At 35.8% G+C, this 22,203-nt stretch overlaps 1 protein-coding gene across 1 annotated transcript in view; it reads left to right on the forward strand.

Moving 5' to 3' along the window:
- The window catches only part of kiaa0586 (KIAA0586 ortholog), a 280,836-nt gene that overhangs the window by 253,953 nt on the left and 4,680 nt on the right, over nt 1-22,203 (forward strand). Inside the window, exon 28 of the mRNA XM_056476393.1 lies at nt 8,195-8,251. Coding sequence (XP_056332368.1) covers nt 8,195-8,251 — 57 coding nt within the window. The remainder of the gene's footprint in view (nt 1-8,194; nt 8,252-22,203) is intronic.

Here is a 22,203-nt window from a genome sequence, read left to right on the forward strand (position 1 = left end):
CCAGCCTGGCAGAAATCTTTCTGGAGCAGAGCCGATTTCTCAATTATTTTACCTTTCTGTTTGACCTGCTTTGAAAGTGGTCCATATGATTTTTTTTATTCAACCATTTTTGAAGCTCGGTCTCTGAAGGTCCCCCGAGATTCTCTTGGGACAAATAACCTACTTATCTAAAAATATCCGTTAGTCCAAAGGAGTGTCCACAGCAGTTCAGTGTCTAAGGCTTTATTCTGGCACACTTTTGAAAAGTCCTGATCAATGTGGCTCCTGTGAAATGCATCTTCGCTGAAAGGAGAAAAAAAGCTGTGATAATATATTATAATGCAGTCCTGCCAGAAAAGTGTTGCTCGGAAATCACTCTGTAGCAAAGTTTAGTTGTGGTGCTGTGGTCTAAATCTGCATTTGAGAAGATTCATGTCTCTTCGGTTATGGACTGTATGGGTAATATAATGGATCCAACAGATGGCGACAATATTAGATTATAAAGCAGAATATCAGTGAAGAGACTATAATACTGTCAGATTTGAGCATTTAAGGTCAAATTTTACTTGATATTTTCAGCATAAACATGAGAAACAAAAAGAATAGGAAATGTAATATGAATAAGAAATGCAGTCTTATCTAATATTAGATTTTTTTTATATTTTTTTACATTCTTATTTTCATTCAACAAGTAGTGGCAATAGTAAATTGAATATTTTACATTTTATTCAACAGAATATAATAATAGTCACAAAGGCATGTCTAGATCTCGTTTCAGTTCAAAATCAAAATATTAATAATAATAATAATAATGATGAATAATATCAATAGTAATAATAATAATTATTATTATTACTATTATGACCGATTCACACAGGGCTTCAGCGTCAACGCTTGATGAAGGGCCTGTCTGAGGTTGGGGCTGACACGATCGTCAAAGAAGCATCAGCCAATGAAATTAGTCTGCAATTGGCTATTGTCTGAGTTGGTATATTTGCATAAAGCAATCTGATTGGTCTTGTTTCAGCCCAAAATCTAAATAATAATAATGTATATAAATAATAGTAATGAGGAATAATATCAATAATAATAATTATTACTATTATTATTATCGCGCCCGATTTACGTGGGGCTTCAGCGTCAACACTCAATGGAGGGCGCGAACATCATATCAGCTTCAGCCAATGAAAATTAGTCTCCAATGGGCAATTGTCTGAGCTGGTATATTTGTATAAAGCAATCTGATTGGTCTCGTTTACCCCAAAATCTAAATAATAATAATAATAATAAGGAATGATATCAATAATAATAATAATAACAATAATAATTATTATGCCCGATTCACACGGGACTTCAGGGGCTTCATACCATTACGGTCTCATTAACTTCCATTCATTTTTAGACGTTAAAAACAGCTCGTTAAGCTGCTTGATGTTGTAAACTGATATTTTATTATTTTATTATTCTCCTGCAAACACAATTATTTGTAGAGGAAGTAGTTTGGCCGTTTTCTGCTGTTGATTATTCCAAGTCATTTCTCCCATAGGCGACTGAATCGGAAGTTCTAAAACAATGGCAAAAACGAGCGCACTTCAGCATTCAAGAATAGGATCAATAAACCAAATACGCTAAACATTATGATTATGCCAACTAATTAATATTAATGATTTTTCTTCTGCTGATCTTGAAGTTGACATTTCAGCATAATACCCGAAGAATTCCAAATTTGTTTGTTTACCCTTTGTTGTTTACACTTTAGGGTTAAAAAAACAAGTAAACTGACTATTGTTTGTAAAGTTCATTTAAAAAATGACACATGTTGATTGTTCAAACAACTTATTTAAAATCAGCTGAAATGACCCAGGTGGCATGGTGGCTCAGTGGTTAGCATTGTCGCTTCACAGAAAGTCGTTGGTTCGAGTCCCAGTTGGCCTTTCTGTGTGGAGTTTGCATGTTCTCCCCGTGTTTGTGTGGGTTTCCTCCAGGTGCTGCGGTTGCCCCCACAGTCCAATGACTAAATTGGCTGTGGTGTATGAGTGTTTGTGTGAATGTGAGAGTGCATGGGTGTTTCCCAGTACTGGGTTACGGCTGGATGGGCATCCGCTGCGTTAAACATATGCCAGAATAGTTGGCGGTTCATTCTGCAGTGGCGACCCCGATAAATCAGAGACCAAGCCAAAGGAAAATGAATTAAACAACCCAATTATTGAGATTTTTTGTTTTTGTGACAACTTAATTGTTTTATGTTCAATCCACTTAACTTAAAATTAAAATTAAATAAGTTAAAAATTAATAAGTTAACTTACATGCTTACATGGGAATAAGATGTAATATTTGTTTTGATTTTGGGGTTAAAACAGTGTCCAAGTCATGCTTCTAACAGGTTTGATGAGATTCACCCCTGGGCTGACATGACATTTAAAGCCTCCTGAAGCCCAACAGTGGTTTTAAACACTGGCCTTGTCTTTGTGATGTTCTGATACAGTGTCCAATGCTTTTAAAGAGCCTCTGGGGGGAAGAAGTAAAAGAAGAAGGAGGAGGTTTCTCCAAATGAAGACGGATAAGATCTTCCTCTGTTCTCTTTCACTCTCTCTCTCTATCTGTGGCCCTGAGCAGTGGCCTCTCCGACCCCATCTCCTCTCGGCTCCTTGACCCCAGTGTGTGAGGTTACGGCCCGGCCTCTCCACATGGGAGTCCTGCTTGTGGTCTAAACCCAGCTCTGTGCTCCATCCTCTCCAGCAGATCCAGATGAAAGGAGCATTGAGAGGCCGTCCCATCACCCAAAGCTAAAGGGTGGGGGGGATGAAAGCTCCTCTGGCCGAATGCAAACCCTGCTGCTAGATCTCTTTATCAGCCAGATCTTCTGAGCAGGATGGGCCACGTGACCCCTGTTTCAAACCACACCACTTTCCAAGTAGAGCCGCATGATGTTGGAAAAAAGTGACATTGCAAAATTGAGCTTTTTTTGCAACACATACTGCAATATGAAATCTTTTTCACCCGATACTTTGAAGAAATCATTGTTTTAGAATGATTGCAGTAAATTTTAGGGTGTAGTGCGTGTGCATAATATATAATAAACTAGATAAATACAACAATATGTGATAGAAAAGAGAATTTTTTTCGCATTTTATAAAGAAATCTTAGTATGCTCTCAAAAAAAATATCAGTTTTCTTTAAATCTCTCTATTTTGTGATTCATTTTTTTTCTTTCTCCCATATTTTTGCTTGTGGTTTGCATTATGGGGCCTTGATCTTCCTTCTAACAACTTTTAACCTTTAAAAGTTAGAAAAAGTGACTTTTATAACCATTTTTTAGTAGTTTAAAGGATATGTTGTCTGGGTTGGTGTTGTTTATTACGTTGCAAAAACCTTGTAATAAACTGGCAGCACAGTTTCTTTTATTTTACAGACTTAGTTCTCTATATATTATTTCTTCTACATTATCTTATTTCAAACTATTAAAATGTATATAAAAGTCTTTTATATATTTTGTTAAACTGTAGAGTTGAATTTTCAACATCACAAGTGGAAAGAGCAAAGCTCAAGCTCCCAAAATGCAGTTCACAACCGTAAATAAATGGAAAACACTTGAGAATCACAAAATACAGACAATTTTAATTAACAGATTTTTTTGAACAGTGTAGTCACATACAGATAATGAATAATTAAATGTAAAATAACACTTTACAGTCTTAAGAACAGGAAACTGAGGCTACAATTCGCACTGGCTCACCAAAATTGGACAATAGAAGATTGGAAAAACATTGCCTGGTCTGATGAGTCTCCATTTCTGCTGCGACATTCGGATGGTAGGGTCAGAATTTGGCATCAACACCATGAAAGCATGGATCCATCCTGCTTTGTGTCAACGGTTCAGGCTGGTGGTGGTGGTGTAATGGTGTGGGAGATATTTTCCTGATACACTTTGGGCCTAATAGTACCAATTGAGCATCATGTCAACACCACAGCCTACCTGAGTATTGTTGCTGACCATGTCCATCTATTTATGACCACAGTGTACCTATCTTCTGATGGCTACTCCCAGCAGGAGAACACATCATGTCATAAAGCACGAATCATCTCAGACTGGTTTCTTGAACATGACATTGAGTTCACTGTACTCAAATGGCCTCCACAGTCAGCAGATCTCAATCCAATAGAGCACCTTTGGGATGTGGTGGAACGGGAGATTCGCATTATGGATGTGCAGCCGACAAATTTACAGCAACTGTGTGATGCTATCATGTCAATATGGACCAAAATTTTTCCAGTATCTTGTTGAATCTATGCCATGATGGATTAATGCAGTTCTGAAGGCAAAATGGGGTCCAACCCAGTGCTAGTAAAGTGTACCTAATAAAGTGGCCGGTGAGTGTAGATAAAAACTAAATAGAAACCGTGTTGACAAAATCATTAATAAAACGAACTAAAACTAAACTGACAAGTAGTATCAAAATAAAAACTAACTTGAACTAACTAAAATAACCTTGCTCCAATCCAGGCTGCAGCTCCCTCTCTGGGGTGTAGGGTGGGGTCACGTGGACCCCCATCCAAAGGTCGTGACCTCTTGACTCTCAATTAGCACTCCCTGTATTCAACGCTGCTCTTGTTTCTGGGGTCGGGGCTGATGGACAAGGGGAGATGGGTGGTGGGAGGCACTTTGCAACACAATGCTTCAATCGGCGGCCCATGCGGCTCTGCTGTAAACAAGCCCTGAGAAAAGGATTAGTTAAGAGCCATTGAAGGCTTTGATTGACTTCATCTGTCTTTAGGGGATAGGAAGTTTGATGGGCCTTTAAATGCTCCATGGACGACCTCAGCTCCACCTGGCCTTATGAACAGAGCTCAGCGGGGTTATGTCAGGAGGTCTCCACCTGTGGAAAAAATCCCTGTAAATCACACACGACCTGACGTTTAGCCCACCGAACAAGCCTTTGGCTGTGTTCTGCAGGAACCAGGCAGGGAAGATGGTATAATTCATTTATGGACCATTCGTCTTGCTTTTGACACATTGACTCGTGTGTGTGTGTGTGTGTGTGTGTGTGTGTGTGTGTGTGTGTGTGTGTGTGTATATATATGTGTGTGTGTGTGTGTATATATGTGTGTGTGTGTGTATATATGTGTGTGTGTGTGTGTATATATATGTGTGTGTGTGTGTGTGTGCGTGTGTGTGTGTGTGTGTGTGTGTGTGTGTGTGTGTGTGTGTGAGAGCATGTGCATGGTTTTGTGTCATATTAGGACAAAAATGTATGTGTATGCATGTGCGAGTGTGTGTACGTGTTTTACTGTGTGTATGCGAGCATGTGCATGGTTTTGTGACATATTAGGACATGAATGTGTGTGTGCATGGTTTTTGTCACAAATCACAGTGTGTGTGAGCAAATGTAAATGAAAAAAAAATCATTACATCTATGAGAAGTCTTCATAAAATATCTGTGTGTGTGTGTGATGAATGAACTCTTGGCCGACTCTTTGAAAACACACCCTGTTTCTTAGCTTGTCTTGTTTTAAAGCTGAAATGATTGATCTGGGCTCTCTTTGGAGCATGGGAACGCTTTTGTGATGTCACTCTAGGAAAATGCATGAAGCTGGAGGAATGTTGAGTGCTGTGCTGTGCTGTAGTCAGCACTTTTTTTTACATTAAAGGCCATCATCTGTCTCATTTGTTCCAAAACACAAGCGGGTCATAAGCGGCTTCATCTTTATTCTTGCTCTGTGTCATTTCTTCTTCAGTAAACTGGAATGAAGTTCAGAAATCAGGGCTTTCTGAAGAAGAAATGACACAGAGCAAGTATAAAGATGAAGCTGTAAATGAAATTCATTATACATTTTGTTAGTTGATCACTCACCCTCATGTTGTTCCAACCCCCGGAGACATTCATTCATCTTCAGAACACAAATCAAGATATTGTACACTCTCAGAAAAAATGGTACAAAATTGTACTTTAAGACAAAGAAATGTTACTGAATCCTTTATAAAATGAAGACTACGCACTATTAAAAAAAACCAATAATCCTTGGGTGTCTATGCACACTTAGCTAATAAATCTCTTCTGAATCTATGAATCAGAGCCAGTTGTTTGTGAAACATTCTGTGCTCTTTCCTTATTTTCTTTGATTCACAAATAGAATCAGGTTAAAAATAATGTTGTTTACAAGGCCAGTTGTGCTTTCGCTTGAGGTTAAAGAACATTTCACAAAGCATTTTCTTAAAATAACCCCACAGTCCTCTTGTTTAATGCCTTCCAGTCTAGTCCTGTGAGTTTGGGTTTTAATGCACGTCTGGCGTTGGCTTGGAGCAGGGAAAGTTTGTAGGTGAATGCCTCTATTTAACACCTTCACACGCCTCAAGGGAAATGAAGGGTATGTGTAGAACTGTGTCTGTTTCTATAGCTGAAACCCAGCTGTGCACAGCATTTCTCCCCAAAGCACAAAAAACAGCACTCTTTTACTCAGATGAAGATATCGGGTGAGGACACACTCTGCAGTGTAGTTTGATTCTGTGCAAAACTTAGCCTGTTTACATTCTTAAAGCAGTTTTTATTGTTCTTTTTTTCTGTTTTTATTAGTATGTTTATTGGAAATATAGAGCTGAAGTCCAAATTATTAGCCCTCCTTTAAAATATTTATTCTTTTTCAAATGTTTCTCAAGTTATATTCAATGGAGCAAAGAATGTTTCACAGTATTTCCTATAATATTTTTTTTTTCTGGAGAAAGTTTTATTTGCTTTATTTTGGACAAAATAAAATTTATTTAACATTTTTTTTAATAAAAAAAAATCAATTGTCTACAGCAGGGGTCTTTTTTTTTTTTTTTTTTGGCAAATGCATTTTTTAAAGAGCCATTGGCGTGTGTATATACATAACTGAGTACACCTCATTTAGAAAATCTATATTTTGATCCATTTCTCAGTAAATATAAGAAATATATTTTGGTGCATTTGAACAAAACAGATTTATTAAACTGATTTATTTATTAAAATAATATTTTAGTCACCAAACATTTTTAGAAATAGAAAGATAATACAATTAAATTCATGCAAAATATTGGGGGAAAAAATTACCAACTACAAAATTTTTACTAAATTGTATGAATTTTAGTTTCCTATGAATTTTGCTGTTTAAAAAAAACATGTAAATGTAAATTTTAATTGTCTAAATATTATGTACTGTCATCATGGCAAAGATAAAAACAAATCAGTTATTAGAAATGAGTTATTAAAGCTATTATGTCTAGAAATGTGTTAAAAAATCTTCTTAATGGAAAGTTAAACAGAAATTGTGGAAAAAATAAACATTGGAGCTGGGCTGATAATTCTGACTTCAACTGTGCATAACATTATGTAGAATGTAAGAATACAAATCAGGACGTTCATTTTTTTTAAATAAACAATTAGCAAAAGAGAGAGAGAGAAATACACTAAACACAACCCCTCATCCACACATAGTGTAATTGTCTCACATTTTGTCATTTCTCATATTGATGCTACATAAGAGTACATTTGCAATGGTTGGTGATGATAATAAATTAAAACATTATGTCCAAAATATGATGCATAAATAAATTACATTTAAGCATATGATAAAACACTGAATTTAAACATCAATAATAAGAAAAAGTAAAAAAAAAAAATCTATGAAAAATCAATATTTATATACAAAACTTATAAACATACAGATTTCATACATTTGACTCAAGATTATAAAAAGTCTTTGTAATGTTGAGTCAAATGTATGAAGTCTGTATGTTTGTGTTGGAATTTATATTTTAATTATTAGAATTAAATTAAATACATTTTAAAATAATAGAGCAACTGACTCCCATGCAAAGAATCATCGGTTTGATCCCAGCTCAGCATGTGTTGGGTGCAGTAGGACCAGTGGGTTACACATGGGGGCTCGTCCGGCATGGTAGTGAGGTTTAGGGGGGTGTGTAACAGAGGCCAGCTAGCGAAATGCTACGTAGGTAAACCTCACTCCTCTGACTTCTAAAGGTGCTCTAGCAACAGATGCTAGAGGTTATGATCCGACTCTCATGCAAAGAATCGCTGGTTCGATCTCAGCTCAGTGTGGGCTATATATATATATATATATATATATATATATATATATATATATATATATATATATATATATATATAAATATAACGTTTTTGTCTATATGTCTGCCAGTTTTTTACACTTTTTTTTTTAACCTTGTTTTTATCCGCAGAGTTCCCCCAGCTGAGGAGACTTTCAGATGATGCTTTTTTTGGAGCTGATGAGAAAGGTAATTGTGTAAATAATCTAATATATCTTGGTTGTTTTCATATGCTTAAACATAACCACCCAAAACTTTAATCACTTCGTTTTACCACACTGCCTCTCATTTAATCTTTGTTCATTCATTTTCCTTCGGCTTAGTCCCTTATATATCAGGGGTTGCCACAGTGGAATGAACCGCCAACTATTCCGGCATATGTTTTATGCAGCGGATGCCCTTCCAGCTGCATCCCAGTAATGGCAAACACCCATACACACTCATTTACACACACACTCATACACTCTGGCCAATTTAGTTCTAATTTATATAGCGCATGTCTTTAGACTGTGGGAGAAACCAGAGCACCCGGAGGAAACCCACACGAACACGGGGAGAACATTCAAACTCCACACAGAAATGCCAACTGGCCCAGCAGAGACTCAAACCAGAGACCTTCTTGCTGTGAGGTGACAATGATAACCACTGAGCCACTGTGCCGCCCCTATTTAATATTTCACACTGCAAAAAAAAAAAAAAAACAATCTAACTTTCTTAGAGTTGTTGTCTTGTTTCTAGTCCAAATATCTAAAAATTCTTAAATCAAGAAGCATTTTTTTGGACAAGTAAAATTTTTTTTTTTTTTTTTTTTCAGATTTTAAAATGAAGTGAGTTTTTTTCTAAAGTAAGCTAAATAATCTTGTTTTCGCTTTGAAATAGATTACTTTGCTTACCCCACTGACTGATTATTTAGCTTTTCAGTAAAAACTCACTTCATTTTGACATGTCATTTCTGAAAACAAGACACTACTGTTTGCCTGTCTAGAAAATGCTTCTTGATTTAAGAATTTTGAGATATTTGTGCTAGAAACAAGACTAAAACCCTAAATAAGAAAAGCTTATTTTACAGTGCATCGTTGTTATTAAAGAGCTATTTCACACACTCCAGCCCAGAAAGCTTTGGTAAACACTGCCAGACAGCTTCATTCTTCACACTCCCAGGCGTGAGCAGCAGATGAGAGAAGACAGAGTAAAGCAGAGTAGATGTAACGGGTCAGGAGAAGGGGGAGTTTGACTCATCTGTCCATCCTGGGAGCTTGGGACAGGCTGAAGAACTCAGTTAAGTGTTTGCAGGTGTCTTTTTTTTGTGGAGGAGGAGGTTTAATGCATTGTTTGTGTGTGCAGAACATTCACACAATGAGCAAACTGTATGCTCGTGACTCATTTTTTCCTCAATGCTCAATTTCTTTGGAATGAACAGATTTCCGAGATAGCATCAGATAGGGCTGGAACAGTGTGACAAAAGTCTTATATTACTATATACAGTTGAAGTCAGAATTATAAGCCCTCGTGAATTATTAGTATATTTTATTCCCCAATTTATGTTTAACGAATTATTTTCGACACATTTCTAAACATAACAGTTTTAATAACTGATTTATTTTATCTTTGCCATGATGACAGTACATAATATTTTACTAGATATTTTTCAAGATACAAGTATTCAGCTTAAAGTGACATTTAAAGGCTTAACTGGGTTAACTAGGCAAGTTAGGGTAATTAGGCAAGTCATTGTACAACAGTTATAACAGTCTCTGACATCCTTTGGTTAATATGGAGCCTTTTGACAGGTCCACATCCAAAAATTTATATCTCAATGATCATTTATTGTCTTACAAATGCTACAAACAAAACACAGTCAAAAAACTTTCCCTGCTACTCCTGCCAGCTGATCACCCATCACCTGTGTGCTCTTACGTAAGCAGGTGAGCTGACGTGAAATGTAGATGGAGCTAATCCATATCAGTAAACCACTCGATCCGTGACACAGAATAATACAGCATAATAGTATTAATCTTAATTACTCTATAATCATACAAGAAATAAACAAAGTATACATTTATATAAATATCACAAATGGCTCCAACAACAGTGGTTTATTCTTTCGGAACCAATTACAATCGGAAAAACAATGCTAATAATATTGAGCTTAAAATGATTTGACAAAATAAAAAAAAAACATCTTTTATTCTTGCCGAAGTAAAACAAATACAACTTTCTCCAGAAGACAATATACTGTGCTCTTTTATCACCTCCTTCTGTCTGTTTTGTTGTTCTCTGGATCTCAGCTTGAGAGATTTGGGTTTCTGCAGCACCTGGGTACTTTCACCGTCTCTGAAGGTCATAGTCTCAGAGTTTTCATTGTCTGCAGTGTGAGTTTTTTAAGCTGTGTTGACAGATAGGGTTTGACCTTTACCACCTGGTCCTCTGCAAAGACCGATACAGATCTCTCTGAGCTCTAACACTAGTCTGAGTTTTAAAGTGACACAAAAATGAACATTCTGTCATCGTGGAGTTCATTAGTGGCGCTCACTTTTTTTTTTTAGGTGAAGTTTTACAGAAGTATATTTTGCTGTAAGCTGATTTTATATTTAGCATATATGTGACCCTAGACTACAAAACCATAAGTGTTCATTTTTTGTTCATGGGTATACAGTACTGGGAAACACCCATACACTCTCGCATTCACACACACACTCATACACTATGGCCAATTTAGTTAATTCAATTCACATTACCTGACAAAAGTTTTGTCGCCTATCCAAACATTGGTTTATCCCCACTGTCATTTCTAAAGACTTAACAGCTTATCAGAGTATGACCCATCTAGTAGTTAGTTCTCATCACAGTGCTGTCATACGGAGATGTCTTGAGCCAGTATAGAAACTGCAAAAGCATGAATAAGTGATGGAGCTTTTAGGGTGTTTGTCTTTTGAAAGGAAGCACCACCTTAATGGATCTTTATTATCGGATCTTGTTCTGACTTTGTTTTGTTCATCCAGGTTTCATCTTTCCCTAATGTAATATTTAGAAGGGTTTTATAATGGACTTGTAATCCTTGAAAACTTGTTCAGTGTGCAAAACAAGATGAACTCGAAAACTTCCAGGAATAGATCACCCAGACGTGTTTGTTTTATGTTTTACACATACAGATACTACATTTTTATCTATACAGTTGAAGTTAAAATGATTAGCCCTCCTGTATTTTTTTGTTCTTTTTCAAATATTTGCCAAATGATGTTTAACAGAGAAAATAATTTTCCACAGTAATTCCTATAATATTTTTTCTTCTGAAGAAATTTTTGAAGACCACTTTAAGGTCAATATTATTAGCCCCTTTAAGAAATATTTTTGTTTCAATTCTCTATAGTACAAACCACTGTTATACAGTCCAGTGACTTGCCTAATTATTCTAACTAATTAACATAATTAAGCCTTCAAATGTCACTTTAAGCTGAATATTAGTATCTTAAAAAAAATATCTAGTCAAATATTATGCACTGTCATCATGGCAAAGATAAAAGAATCCGTTATTAGAAATTAAAAGACACGTCTCCCATTTAAACAAAAGATTAGTAACTAATACTGAAATACTGAAATACAAAATACAGAAGAAGTTAAAGTAAAATGGGAACTAGAACTAAATACTATAATTGAACACAAGGTCTGGATTGAGTTATGCGAAGGATGTCATAAAGGAATTAATAGTCACTTATGGAAAGAATTTGATTGAATAGTAAAAATTAGGTACTTTAATACTCCTCTTGTAATTTCTACATACGTAAAAGGCCCATCTGTTGCTTTTTGTTGGAAAAAAATGTAGTAAAACAGCAGATCATACCCACATTTTTTTTAACTAAGATTTTAGAAAAAAAAGTTAGAAGAAATACCATAGACTGGAAAAGATATAGATGTATCTGTGACATCACCCATATGTTTATGAGGAGCGCAAATGAAGCTACAAGTAGGCGTGGCCAACCGTCACCATTTTGATTGCGCATCATCACACTGACCAGGGGTTACCAAATAAGGGCAAAGTGGCAGAGCGGGAGTGGAGCTACAGACGCCTGCTAGCATTTTGCTTAGATGGGCTTTTCTTTGGGAAAAATGCTTTATACTTCATTACCTGCGTCTCGTTTGTGTTCTGACCACATGTGCTTGACTGTATACTATATCAATAAAGTGTTTAGTCTTTTAAAAACACTTTTGTAATACATCGAGCCACTAAGCATTGTTCTTATGTTTTTCTACAGGAGGAAAATACCAATTACTTCCAAATACTTCAAATATAGTCTGTGTTAGTAAATGCAAGGTTATTGATGAAATCCAGGCATAACAATGTATGACAATGTTTCAGATGACTTTTTTTAGAGCCTACAGCTAATCAATCTGTTAGATTCTGGAGTGTTTTACAGGTCTAATGAAAAATATAAATGAAAAATATATTAAATAAAACAAATACAGTTATAAATTTGGTGTATATATATGTATATAATTTCACTCACCTGGGAAATAGAGGCAACTTGAATAGTTTGTGAGCGCAATTAAGCGCACAGCATGCCATATTATCTGATAATTATAGGAAATAATTCCAAAAAGCTGACTGTGTAAAGCCACATAAAACAAAACAAAAATCTGATGTAAATGCCGAGTTTAGCAGCTAATCAGCCGGAATCAGCTGAGGTGGCGTAACGATGACCAGCGAGACTTGGCTGTCACTCAAGTGGCCACATCTTTAATTATGCAGACTTAATATAACTTAATACAAACGAAAAGGATGAGTTATAAAAAAAATAAATCACTCCCTCATAGTTGTCATGAAGAGTAATATTAGCTATATGCACCAAAACCATCTTTTGTACCAAGCTGTAAACATGTTTTTATTAGCTGTAAAATTGGCCAATTTAACATTGCATTCAGTGAACATCTGAGCTTCCTGGAGCCAACCCCCAGAGGCGAGTCGATGAATTGCTTCACGATGGAGAGTGGGAGGTTGCCGCTTGACAAATACCCTTCAATCCAATCAATATGAAGAAACAAGTTTTGTATTAAGGATATTATTACTGGTTGCAAGAAAATGATAACAGTACATTGGATTGAAGAAGGTTCTCCAAAGTTGGCTCAGTGGATTCAGAGACAGGTCTATGTAATGAAAAAAATGACTGCATGTCTACAAATGAAGACGGATATTTTTCTGAAGAGGTGGAAATAACAACATATTTAGATATGTACATTTCAGGGTTTTTTTTGCTCTCGAGTCCAGGTCATTTGATTTTAATTATCTACCAATACCGAAACCCGATACGATTTCTATAATACACAAAAAAAGAATAAAGAAGATGAAGAAACAGATCCAGGATGTTCCTTTTTTTTTTAGTATTACCTTATTATAACATTCAACAACTCTGTTAACAAACAGAGCACTTCTGTAAGGGTAGCTTGAACAATCAAGTAATAAATAACATCAATTCTTCACTCTTGTATTTTAGTGCAACAGTAAACATGTAAAAAATCTAATATAAAAGCAAATAGCAACTTAAAATATCCATCAGGCAATCCCCAGTTAATATTTCTCACAGTTTGCTTTGGCAATGTTGTCGTCATCAACTTTATAAAACCTCCAGACTGCAGACATACTCGCACTTTCCGCTTCAAGCTGCTTCCGTGTTCTACTTTGCCAGCATTTAACCAGGAGAAAAAAATATTGTTAAATAGAAATTGGGGAAAAAATATACAGCAGAGCTAATAATTCTGACTTCCACTGTATATATATTACCAACACATCCATGCATTCAAGCTATAGGTTTATCTTTTATCAGTTGTTGTTTTCTCTGGGAACTGTACTCACGCTGTTCTGTTTTTTGTTAGAGGAAGACCTTTAAAACATCTCTTTTTTTGTAATCTTGTCCCTGTATGACCCTTAGACACCCGGCTCTCAGAGATATATCAAAAAGACATCTGACTCAACAGCAGCACTGTGCAAAATGTCAACGTTAAAGTAAGACAATCATCCCATTGTTGCAATGGTCGATTTTTCTTCCAACCCTAAATTCACCAAGGATTTGTGTGCTTTAGGCAAATGTATTTAGTTGTTTTTCTTGGTTATAAACCATTTTAAACTCCCAGCCGCAGAGTACAATTATGTAAACGTCTTCAATTTTATGCTAGAGCCTCTCTCTGAGGTTGTATGTTTAAAGAGAATGATTGTTTGTGAAGATTTTTGTACTGATATCCTGTCCAAACCTCGTATTAAATACTCCAGTTCCAGCGATTGGAGATTTTGTGTGATGTTGGATGCATGTTTCAGTGGCACAGTAATGTCTGCTTCTCGACTGGAGTGTGATGTTCTTGGCTGTGTAGTTTGGGTTGTTTCACACAGATGTGAATGTTTGTCAAAGCCCACACAGAAAATGATATCATACTCTTAGCCCAGAAACAGGAGTAGTCCCCCATCTCCCCCCCAAACCCCCCAAAAAATGGAATCATTTACTCTTCCTCATGCTGCCTTCACCTAATGTGGTGTTTTTTTGTTTATTCATTGATTAATTAATTCATTTATGAATTCATTTAAGCAATATTTAATATTGCCATTTATTTATTTATTTATTTATTTATTTATTTGTTTGCTTGTCTGCTTGTTTATCTGAGAAACATAATTGATTTTATTTGTTTATTTATAGTCATAATTTGTAAACAATTTTTGTTTATATTATAATTAGGAAACCTGTTTGATACCAGGATTGTTTGCTTTACATTTATTTATTTTTTGAAAGTTTTTCTATTCAAGCATTTGGTATTTTATTAAAAAAAATATTTATTTATTCGTTTGTTTGTTTGTTTATTTTATTTTGAAATCTTTTTAGATAGCATGTTATTATTTATTTATTATTTATTGGTTGTCAAACAGTTTTCATAAATCATGCATTTTGTTTTGTTTTTTATCTTTCTTTTGGTTATTATAATTACTTTGGAATCCTGTTTGATGTTTGTTTGTTTTTGTTTTGTTTATTTTTGAAAATCTTCATATCTTTATTTGGAAATTTTGTTATATATGCCATATATATTATTTAGATTTATATAGTAATGTAATGGCGCTGGACAAGGGAGTTGGGGATCCATGTGCAGTGTTTATTAACAAGAATAGTCAGGCAGGCAAAGGTCATTCACAGGAGCAAATGGGTACATACAGGTAATCCAAAAAGTACAGTCGGGTCACAGGCAAAGAGATTAGTCTAGGTGGCAAACAGGATAAACAGAGAACAAGGTGAGGGTCAAGAAACACAGAGACAAGGCAAGACAAGGAAACACTTCATAGTGTTCACACCAGATTCGGCAAGTGCGGATAAATCATGCTATTCGCACGTAAATAGACGTGTGAACATTTTGAGTTTATTCGCTTAATTTGCGCATCAAATCCGCTTCATTCGCGTGTCAAATTCACTTCACAATAGACGCGGATTTGCGTGATGGGTGGGGCTTCTGTCTGCCCAGTGACTCAATCTTTGTTGCTAATGGCTAACATGGATTTTATTGAGAGAATAACTGTGTTTTTGTGCTTTATTAAGACGGAAAAACAGCTTCGATTTGTTTAGAGACATGTCTGCTTCATTTGCGCGAATCACGTCATTCGCGCCGCCTCATTCGCAGGATGTCTATTCAAGTCTTTGCATTGACTTAACATGTAAATCACTCGCGCTTGATGCTTCTTCCACGTCTGGTGTGAACGCAGCATTACAACTTAACAAGACTCAGCCAAGTGTGTGTGCAAATGTGGTATATAAATAGTCGGTGCAATGAAACGGGGGCTAATAATTCAGAGGGGTTAATAATTCTGGCTTCAGCTGTACTTGCCATATATATATATATATATATATATATATATATATATATATATATATATATATATATATATATATATATATATATATATATATATATATATTTATATATTATTGCCAATTTGGCAAATCTGTTTGTTAATCTTTTGGTATTTTTTTATTTACTTGCATAACCAATTTGATAGCCTATTTATTAATTTATTTGCTAGTTAGTTACTGTAGTTAGTTTTTGTGTTTTTTTGTGACCTTGATAGCCTATTTATGTTTTTGATTAATTAATTATCTGTACATTTTAAGATGTGAAAAGGTAATTTTTTTTCAGTAGCTCATATTATTCTTCTACTTTACACAAACAAAATCAAAACTCTCTTTGAGGGCTTATTAAAATAAATAAATACATAAATAAATGAAACCTTGTGGTAGGTTCAGAATGTTGTTTACTGATTCATGAGAGCCACTATCACGCTCACTTGGGTCTGAATAGCTAAAGGCGGCTTACATGTTCTCCAACTTAAAAGAAGTTTTTGTTTCTGTTGGTGGACAAACTCCCACACTCTTTTCATCCGTCTGTTTCTGTTTTTATTCTTTCCCTTTCAGTGCCTTCATTCACTCTCTCTCTCTTTCTCTCCTCCACCCTGAGGTGTTGTAGTCAGTCTGTAGTGTTTGTAGGCCACAGGGTTTTCCAGTAAGAATCTGTGCCAGACCTGGTCCATCTGCTCCACCGAGACTGCAGACACACTACAGCAAGCACAAATGCCCGGGGCGCGTTTACCTTTGAATATTTGTGTGAAATAGCATTACTTATTCAGTCTTCTATCTTTTCTTAGTCATTGATAGAGGTCATCACCTCCAATGTGGGTGTGAGTGTCAGGCTGTTCTCAATGTCTTAAAGGGACAAAGCTGTATTATTTAGTCACTCGTTAGTTTATGTTATTCTATACTTGTATGACTTTCTTTTTTCCATAAAAAGGTCCAAGCTACCATGCAAGGAAGGTGAATGGTGACCAAGTGCAATGACTCCAACTAATATAGTCACCCTTGGTAAAAAAAAAAAAAAAAGGAAAGAAGACTGTAAAAATTGCTTTCAATGGGAACAAACTAATGCAAACACAGCACAGGTATATATTATAGGTATATATATTATAAATTAATTGGGGAAAATAATTTATAAATACACTTTTAAAAAGAAAAGAAGTAAAATTTAGCTTTTCAGCTGTGCTTGCCAGAATTTTACTGTTAAAAATACAGTTGGAAAAAAAAGTTTCTCGTTTAACAGAAAATTTTATATAAATAAATGTTTTTATTTTGTATTTAAAATAAAAAATATAGTTGATATGATGTATTTGTATTTAATTTATTTATTTTTGTCACCCTATTAACCATAACTAAAACTTTTAGCTTGATAAAGTAATTAGATGCTTATTAAAAGGTAGTAAAACAATAGTTATTGGGTAGCATTACTAATGTATAATAAGATCATATTTTATAAGTGCTAATAAAGTGTCAATATCTAAGTGATAGGCATGTAATAAGGCAGTAGTAAATGATGTGCATTGTTACTGAAACTAAAGTAATCCTTTTTTTTTTTTTTTTTTTGCAATGCAATTAAATATTAAAGTCGTTTGTGCTCATATTTACCAGAGGTACCAATACTATGGCCCGTTTTCACTGAGCAGTACAGTATATTATGGTTATGGTTAATGTTATGGTTATGCTTTTTGGTCAAAGGTACCAAAAAAGTGGACGATATCATACCTTTTTTTTTTTTTTATTGGAGGGCACTTTATATAAACCAAAATGATCCATGCATAACTTTAGTATTACCCATTTCCTTGCACAAAACTATGTCATATGGTCTCAGAATACTTTGAATATGATTTTCAAGTCATATGGACTACTATAAAGTTTTACTTATCTCTTGATAGTCACATAGTGGCAGCTTGAACATTCTCCAAAATGCCTTATTTGATTTTTCCATTGTAAATATCACAAATTATTAGGTTGAGAATATAATTTCTACATATGGGTTTATAGTTCGTTTTCACTGAGCAGTACAGAATGTTATGGTTATGACATGCTTTTCGGTCAAAGATACCAAAAAAAAAAAGCGAACCATACTGTATCACTTTTTATTGGAGGGCACTTTATATAGACCAAAATTATATATGCATAACTTTAATATTACCCATTTCCTTACACAAAACTATGTTATATGGTCTCAGAATACTTTGAATATGATTTTCAAGTCATATGGACTGCTTTAATGTTTTACTTTTCTCTTGATAGTCACATGGTGGCAGCTTGAACATTCTCCAAAATGCCTTATTTGATTTTTCCATTGCAAATATCACAAAATATTAGGTTGAGAATATAATTTCTACATATGGGTTTGTAGTTCGTTTTCACTGAACAGTACAGTATGTTATGGTTATGACATGCTTTTTTGGTCAAAGGCACCAAAAAAAAGCATACCATACTGTATCACTTTTTATTGGAGGGCAGTTTATATAGACCAAAATGATCCATGCATAACTTTAATATTACCATTTCCTCACACAAAACTATGTTATATGGTCTCAGAATACTTTGAATATGATTTTTAAGTCATATGGACTGCTTTAATGTTTTACTTTTCTCTTGATAGTCACATGGTGGCAGCTTGAACATTCTCCAAAATGCCTTATTTGATTTTTCCCAGGTAAATATCAAATTATTAGGTTGAGAATATAATGATATAATTTGTACATATGGGTGAACACATGCCCTTTGATGTGTGTCTTGTTCAGGTTATTATGCCAATGCTGGCAAAAGTCAAAAGCGAAATTCCCAGTCCAAATGATGACGGCTCCACATCTTCCACGTGGAAGTACATCTCCACACGCTCTCGTTATTATAGTCGGCCCGTATCAAATGCTTGGATCTGTAGGGGTTTTTCTTGTTTATTCAGGTTATGATTGAGGCGTGGGGGCGTGAAGTGGCGTTTATTAATCATCTTTTGAATGATTGTGATCGTGTCAGTTTGCTTTGAACAGACTCCAGTGAAAGCATGTGCAGGCTGTTCGCTCTGTCCGAGCCAATGAAGCTCAATGTTTTGTGGGAGGGAAATTATGGGAGAGGCTCATTGTGAAAAATCTCTTTGGGGTCTCCCAGTAAATGTTCTGCAGTTCAGATGATGACTCTCGCGAGGATCAAAGCATACTAGATGCTGTTTTCAAAGGAAACAAATCATGGAAAACATTACTTTCGCGGCTCTTTTGAAAAGGAATAGTTTGATTTACTGTGGAGATGTACTCTAATATACTCCCTCATCAATCTGTACACAATTTTTTGTATTATGCTACAGGGAAAGGGGGAAAAAGTCAACAAGATAATAATTTATGAGCTCACATTTATGAGTATACATATACACTCACCAGCCACTTTATTAGGTACACCGTACTAGTACCGGGTTGGATCCCCTATTTTCCCTTAGAACTGCCTTAATCCTTCATGGGATATATATAAGCAAGGAACTGGAAATTTTCCTCATAGATTTTGGTCCATATTGACATGATAGCGTCACGCAGTTGCTGTAGATTTGTCGGCTGCACATCCATGATGAGAATCTCCCGTTCCACCACATCCCAAAGGTGCTCTGTTGGATTAATATCTGGTGGCTGTGGAGGCCACTTGAGTACAGTGAACTCATTGTCATGTTCAAGAAACCAGTCTGAGATGATTCGTGCTTGATGGCATGGCATGTCATGTTGTTAGCCATCAGAAGATGGGTAGACTGTGGTCATAAAGGGATGGACATGGTCAGCAACAATACTCAGATAGGCTGTGGCGTTGACACGATACTAATGGGCCCAAAGTGTGCCAAGAAAATATCCCACACACATTACACCACCACCACCAGCCTGAACCGTTGATACAAGGCAGATGGATTCATGCTTTCATGTTGCTGATGCCAAATTCTGACCCTACCATTCGAATGTTGCAGCAGAAATTGAGACTTCATCAGACAAGGCAACATTTTCCAATCTTCTATTGTCCAATTTTGGTGAGCCTGTGTGAATTGTAGCCTCAGTTTCCTGTTCTTAGCTGACAGGAGTGGCACCTGGTGTGGTCTTCTGCTGCTGTAGCCCATCTGCCTCAAGGTTGGACGTGTTGTACGTTCAGCGATGCTCTTCTGCAGGCCTCGGTTGTAACGAGTAAAACTCTATACTTGTAGAATATTTCTCCTTTACATTTTGCTTCTCGTGATGAAAACAGGAAAATATTCTGTTTAAGTACTGAATGAATGAATTATTTTGAAACTGTAAGGACTCAGAATGTTTCCTGTGAGTATGTATGCCTCATTCACACTAGCAGCGACTTTGTAGCTGTCTGTCGCTCTGGGTGGCAACCTGTTGCAAACAGGTCTGTGTAGGTCTACAGCTCGGAGAATACAACTGGTCTCTGAGCGAGCAGAGAGCGGATCATGTGAGCTCTACTGGTGCTGCTATTTGCTGTCGCTCAAGAAAGTCTATTGCTTGCATAGATAGAGGTCGCTAGTCGTTGCGAGTTGCTCATAGTGTGAACGATGCTTTAGGGGTAGAGTTGGGGGAACGAGACAATATACAGTTAGTACAGTATGAAAAACAAGCATTACGTCTATGTGAAGTCCCCATGAAGTTAGCAGAACATGTGTGGGTTTGTGCACTTGTATAAATGTGTATAATGACTTGGGTTTTATAACGGTAGGATGGTTTATGAGGACACTTCACTTCTGTCCTTATAAACCTAAAACATATTTAATTGTGGCATTCTTAATTTGCCAAAAGGGTTAGAGTAAGAGGGTCTATATATAAAAATGTATAAAAATGTCTATGGAGAGTTCCAGTTAGCCGTGTGTGTGTGTGTGTGTGAGTGTGTCTCATGAGGCTCTCAGTTCACTCAGTTTTCCTCTCCTGCACGCCCCATTGATCTGGGTAAATGCCCACCCAGTCTGTGCCGGCTGAGGAAATGAATGATGAGTGTTTGTTTGTGTCGCTGCCAGGCCAGTATGACGGTTAGACAAGACATCCTAATAAACAACTGATTTCAGATGATGACTTCACAAAACCTTCATCATTTAATAATAATAATGATAATAATATATTTATTTTTAATGTGCTTTTCTAAAACCTAATGCGCTACCACAACAGAGAAAATCAAACATAGAATATAACACAAGGATTCAACATAGAAAAATAACCAATTACAAATAATAAATATACACTTGATTGCATTTAATGGCTGAATTTTTGCAAACGGAGCATCTGGGTTGCGTTTTTATTACATAAAATGTGACTTACTGAACTCGTTACATTTTTGTTGGGGTTGGGGGGGGGTTGGTGGTATTAAGAATCATGCTAAGTGAACATTCTTGTTTATTTGAAAAACAATGCTAAAGTCAGATATTCTGCTTTGAACGTACTTTCTGTGCTGGAATGTCTGTCTTTGTTTTAGTCATTTAACCCGCTCAATGTCAGTTTAGCCAATTATATTTCAGCACCCTGGGTTGCCTTGTTGGAAAACAGCATATTTCATTCATTCAGTCAAATAGGCTCATGCATCCATGACCGAAATGCGTCCTCTGGTGGACAGTAGCAGAATCTGAAATGAGATGCAGACTCAGAGTTCCACATGAGGTGGCTATTATCTAGCAAATAATACAAATATTACGAACGTAAGTATTTGGTGAGCAGGTTACATTGTTACCCTGTATCCTAACAACACACTAAATGATGAGATACGCAGTGATAAGCAATTTGGCTGTTTGCACCAGACGAAACATGATAGAATTTTAAGTACAGCCATTCAGAAGCACAGAATAGTGCGCTCACTGCACTCTAACAAAATGGTAAGCTTTATACTCTAATTAATACATATTAAACCTCTTTAACATTATTAAATGTAGATGCTGAATCACTGATATGTGTTGGTTTGCACTGAGTCACAGTTCTAAAGTTCAATTTCAATCTGTTTATTTTATTTTCAAGATCTGAGGTAAACTGCTGCTTCTGCTTTTAGTAGTATGGCAATAAATGCCATGTAAAATAGCATTCAAACTCACATTATTAGCATTGAACACTGAATAAAGCACATAAGGTGTACCTGAGGTGATCAGTGTCAGCTTTCTGTTGTACAACTACAATAAATAGAAGCAGATTTTTAAAAAATATATATTTCAGTTGTTGGTTAGAACAAAAACAAAAACCAACGTGCCGTTGCTTTTATTTAAACATGGTTTGAATCAGCCTTTAGGCTCGATAGTCAAGCATACTGCTGTTTGTGACG

The sequence above is a fragment of the Danio aesculapii genome, chromosome 17 (genome assembly GCF_903798145.1).
Source record: "Danio aesculapii chromosome 17, fDanAes4.1, whole genome shotgun sequence".
In the NCBI taxonomy this organism is placed as follows: Eukaryota; Metazoa; Chordata; class Actinopteri; order Cypriniformes; family Danionidae; genus Danio; species Danio aesculapii.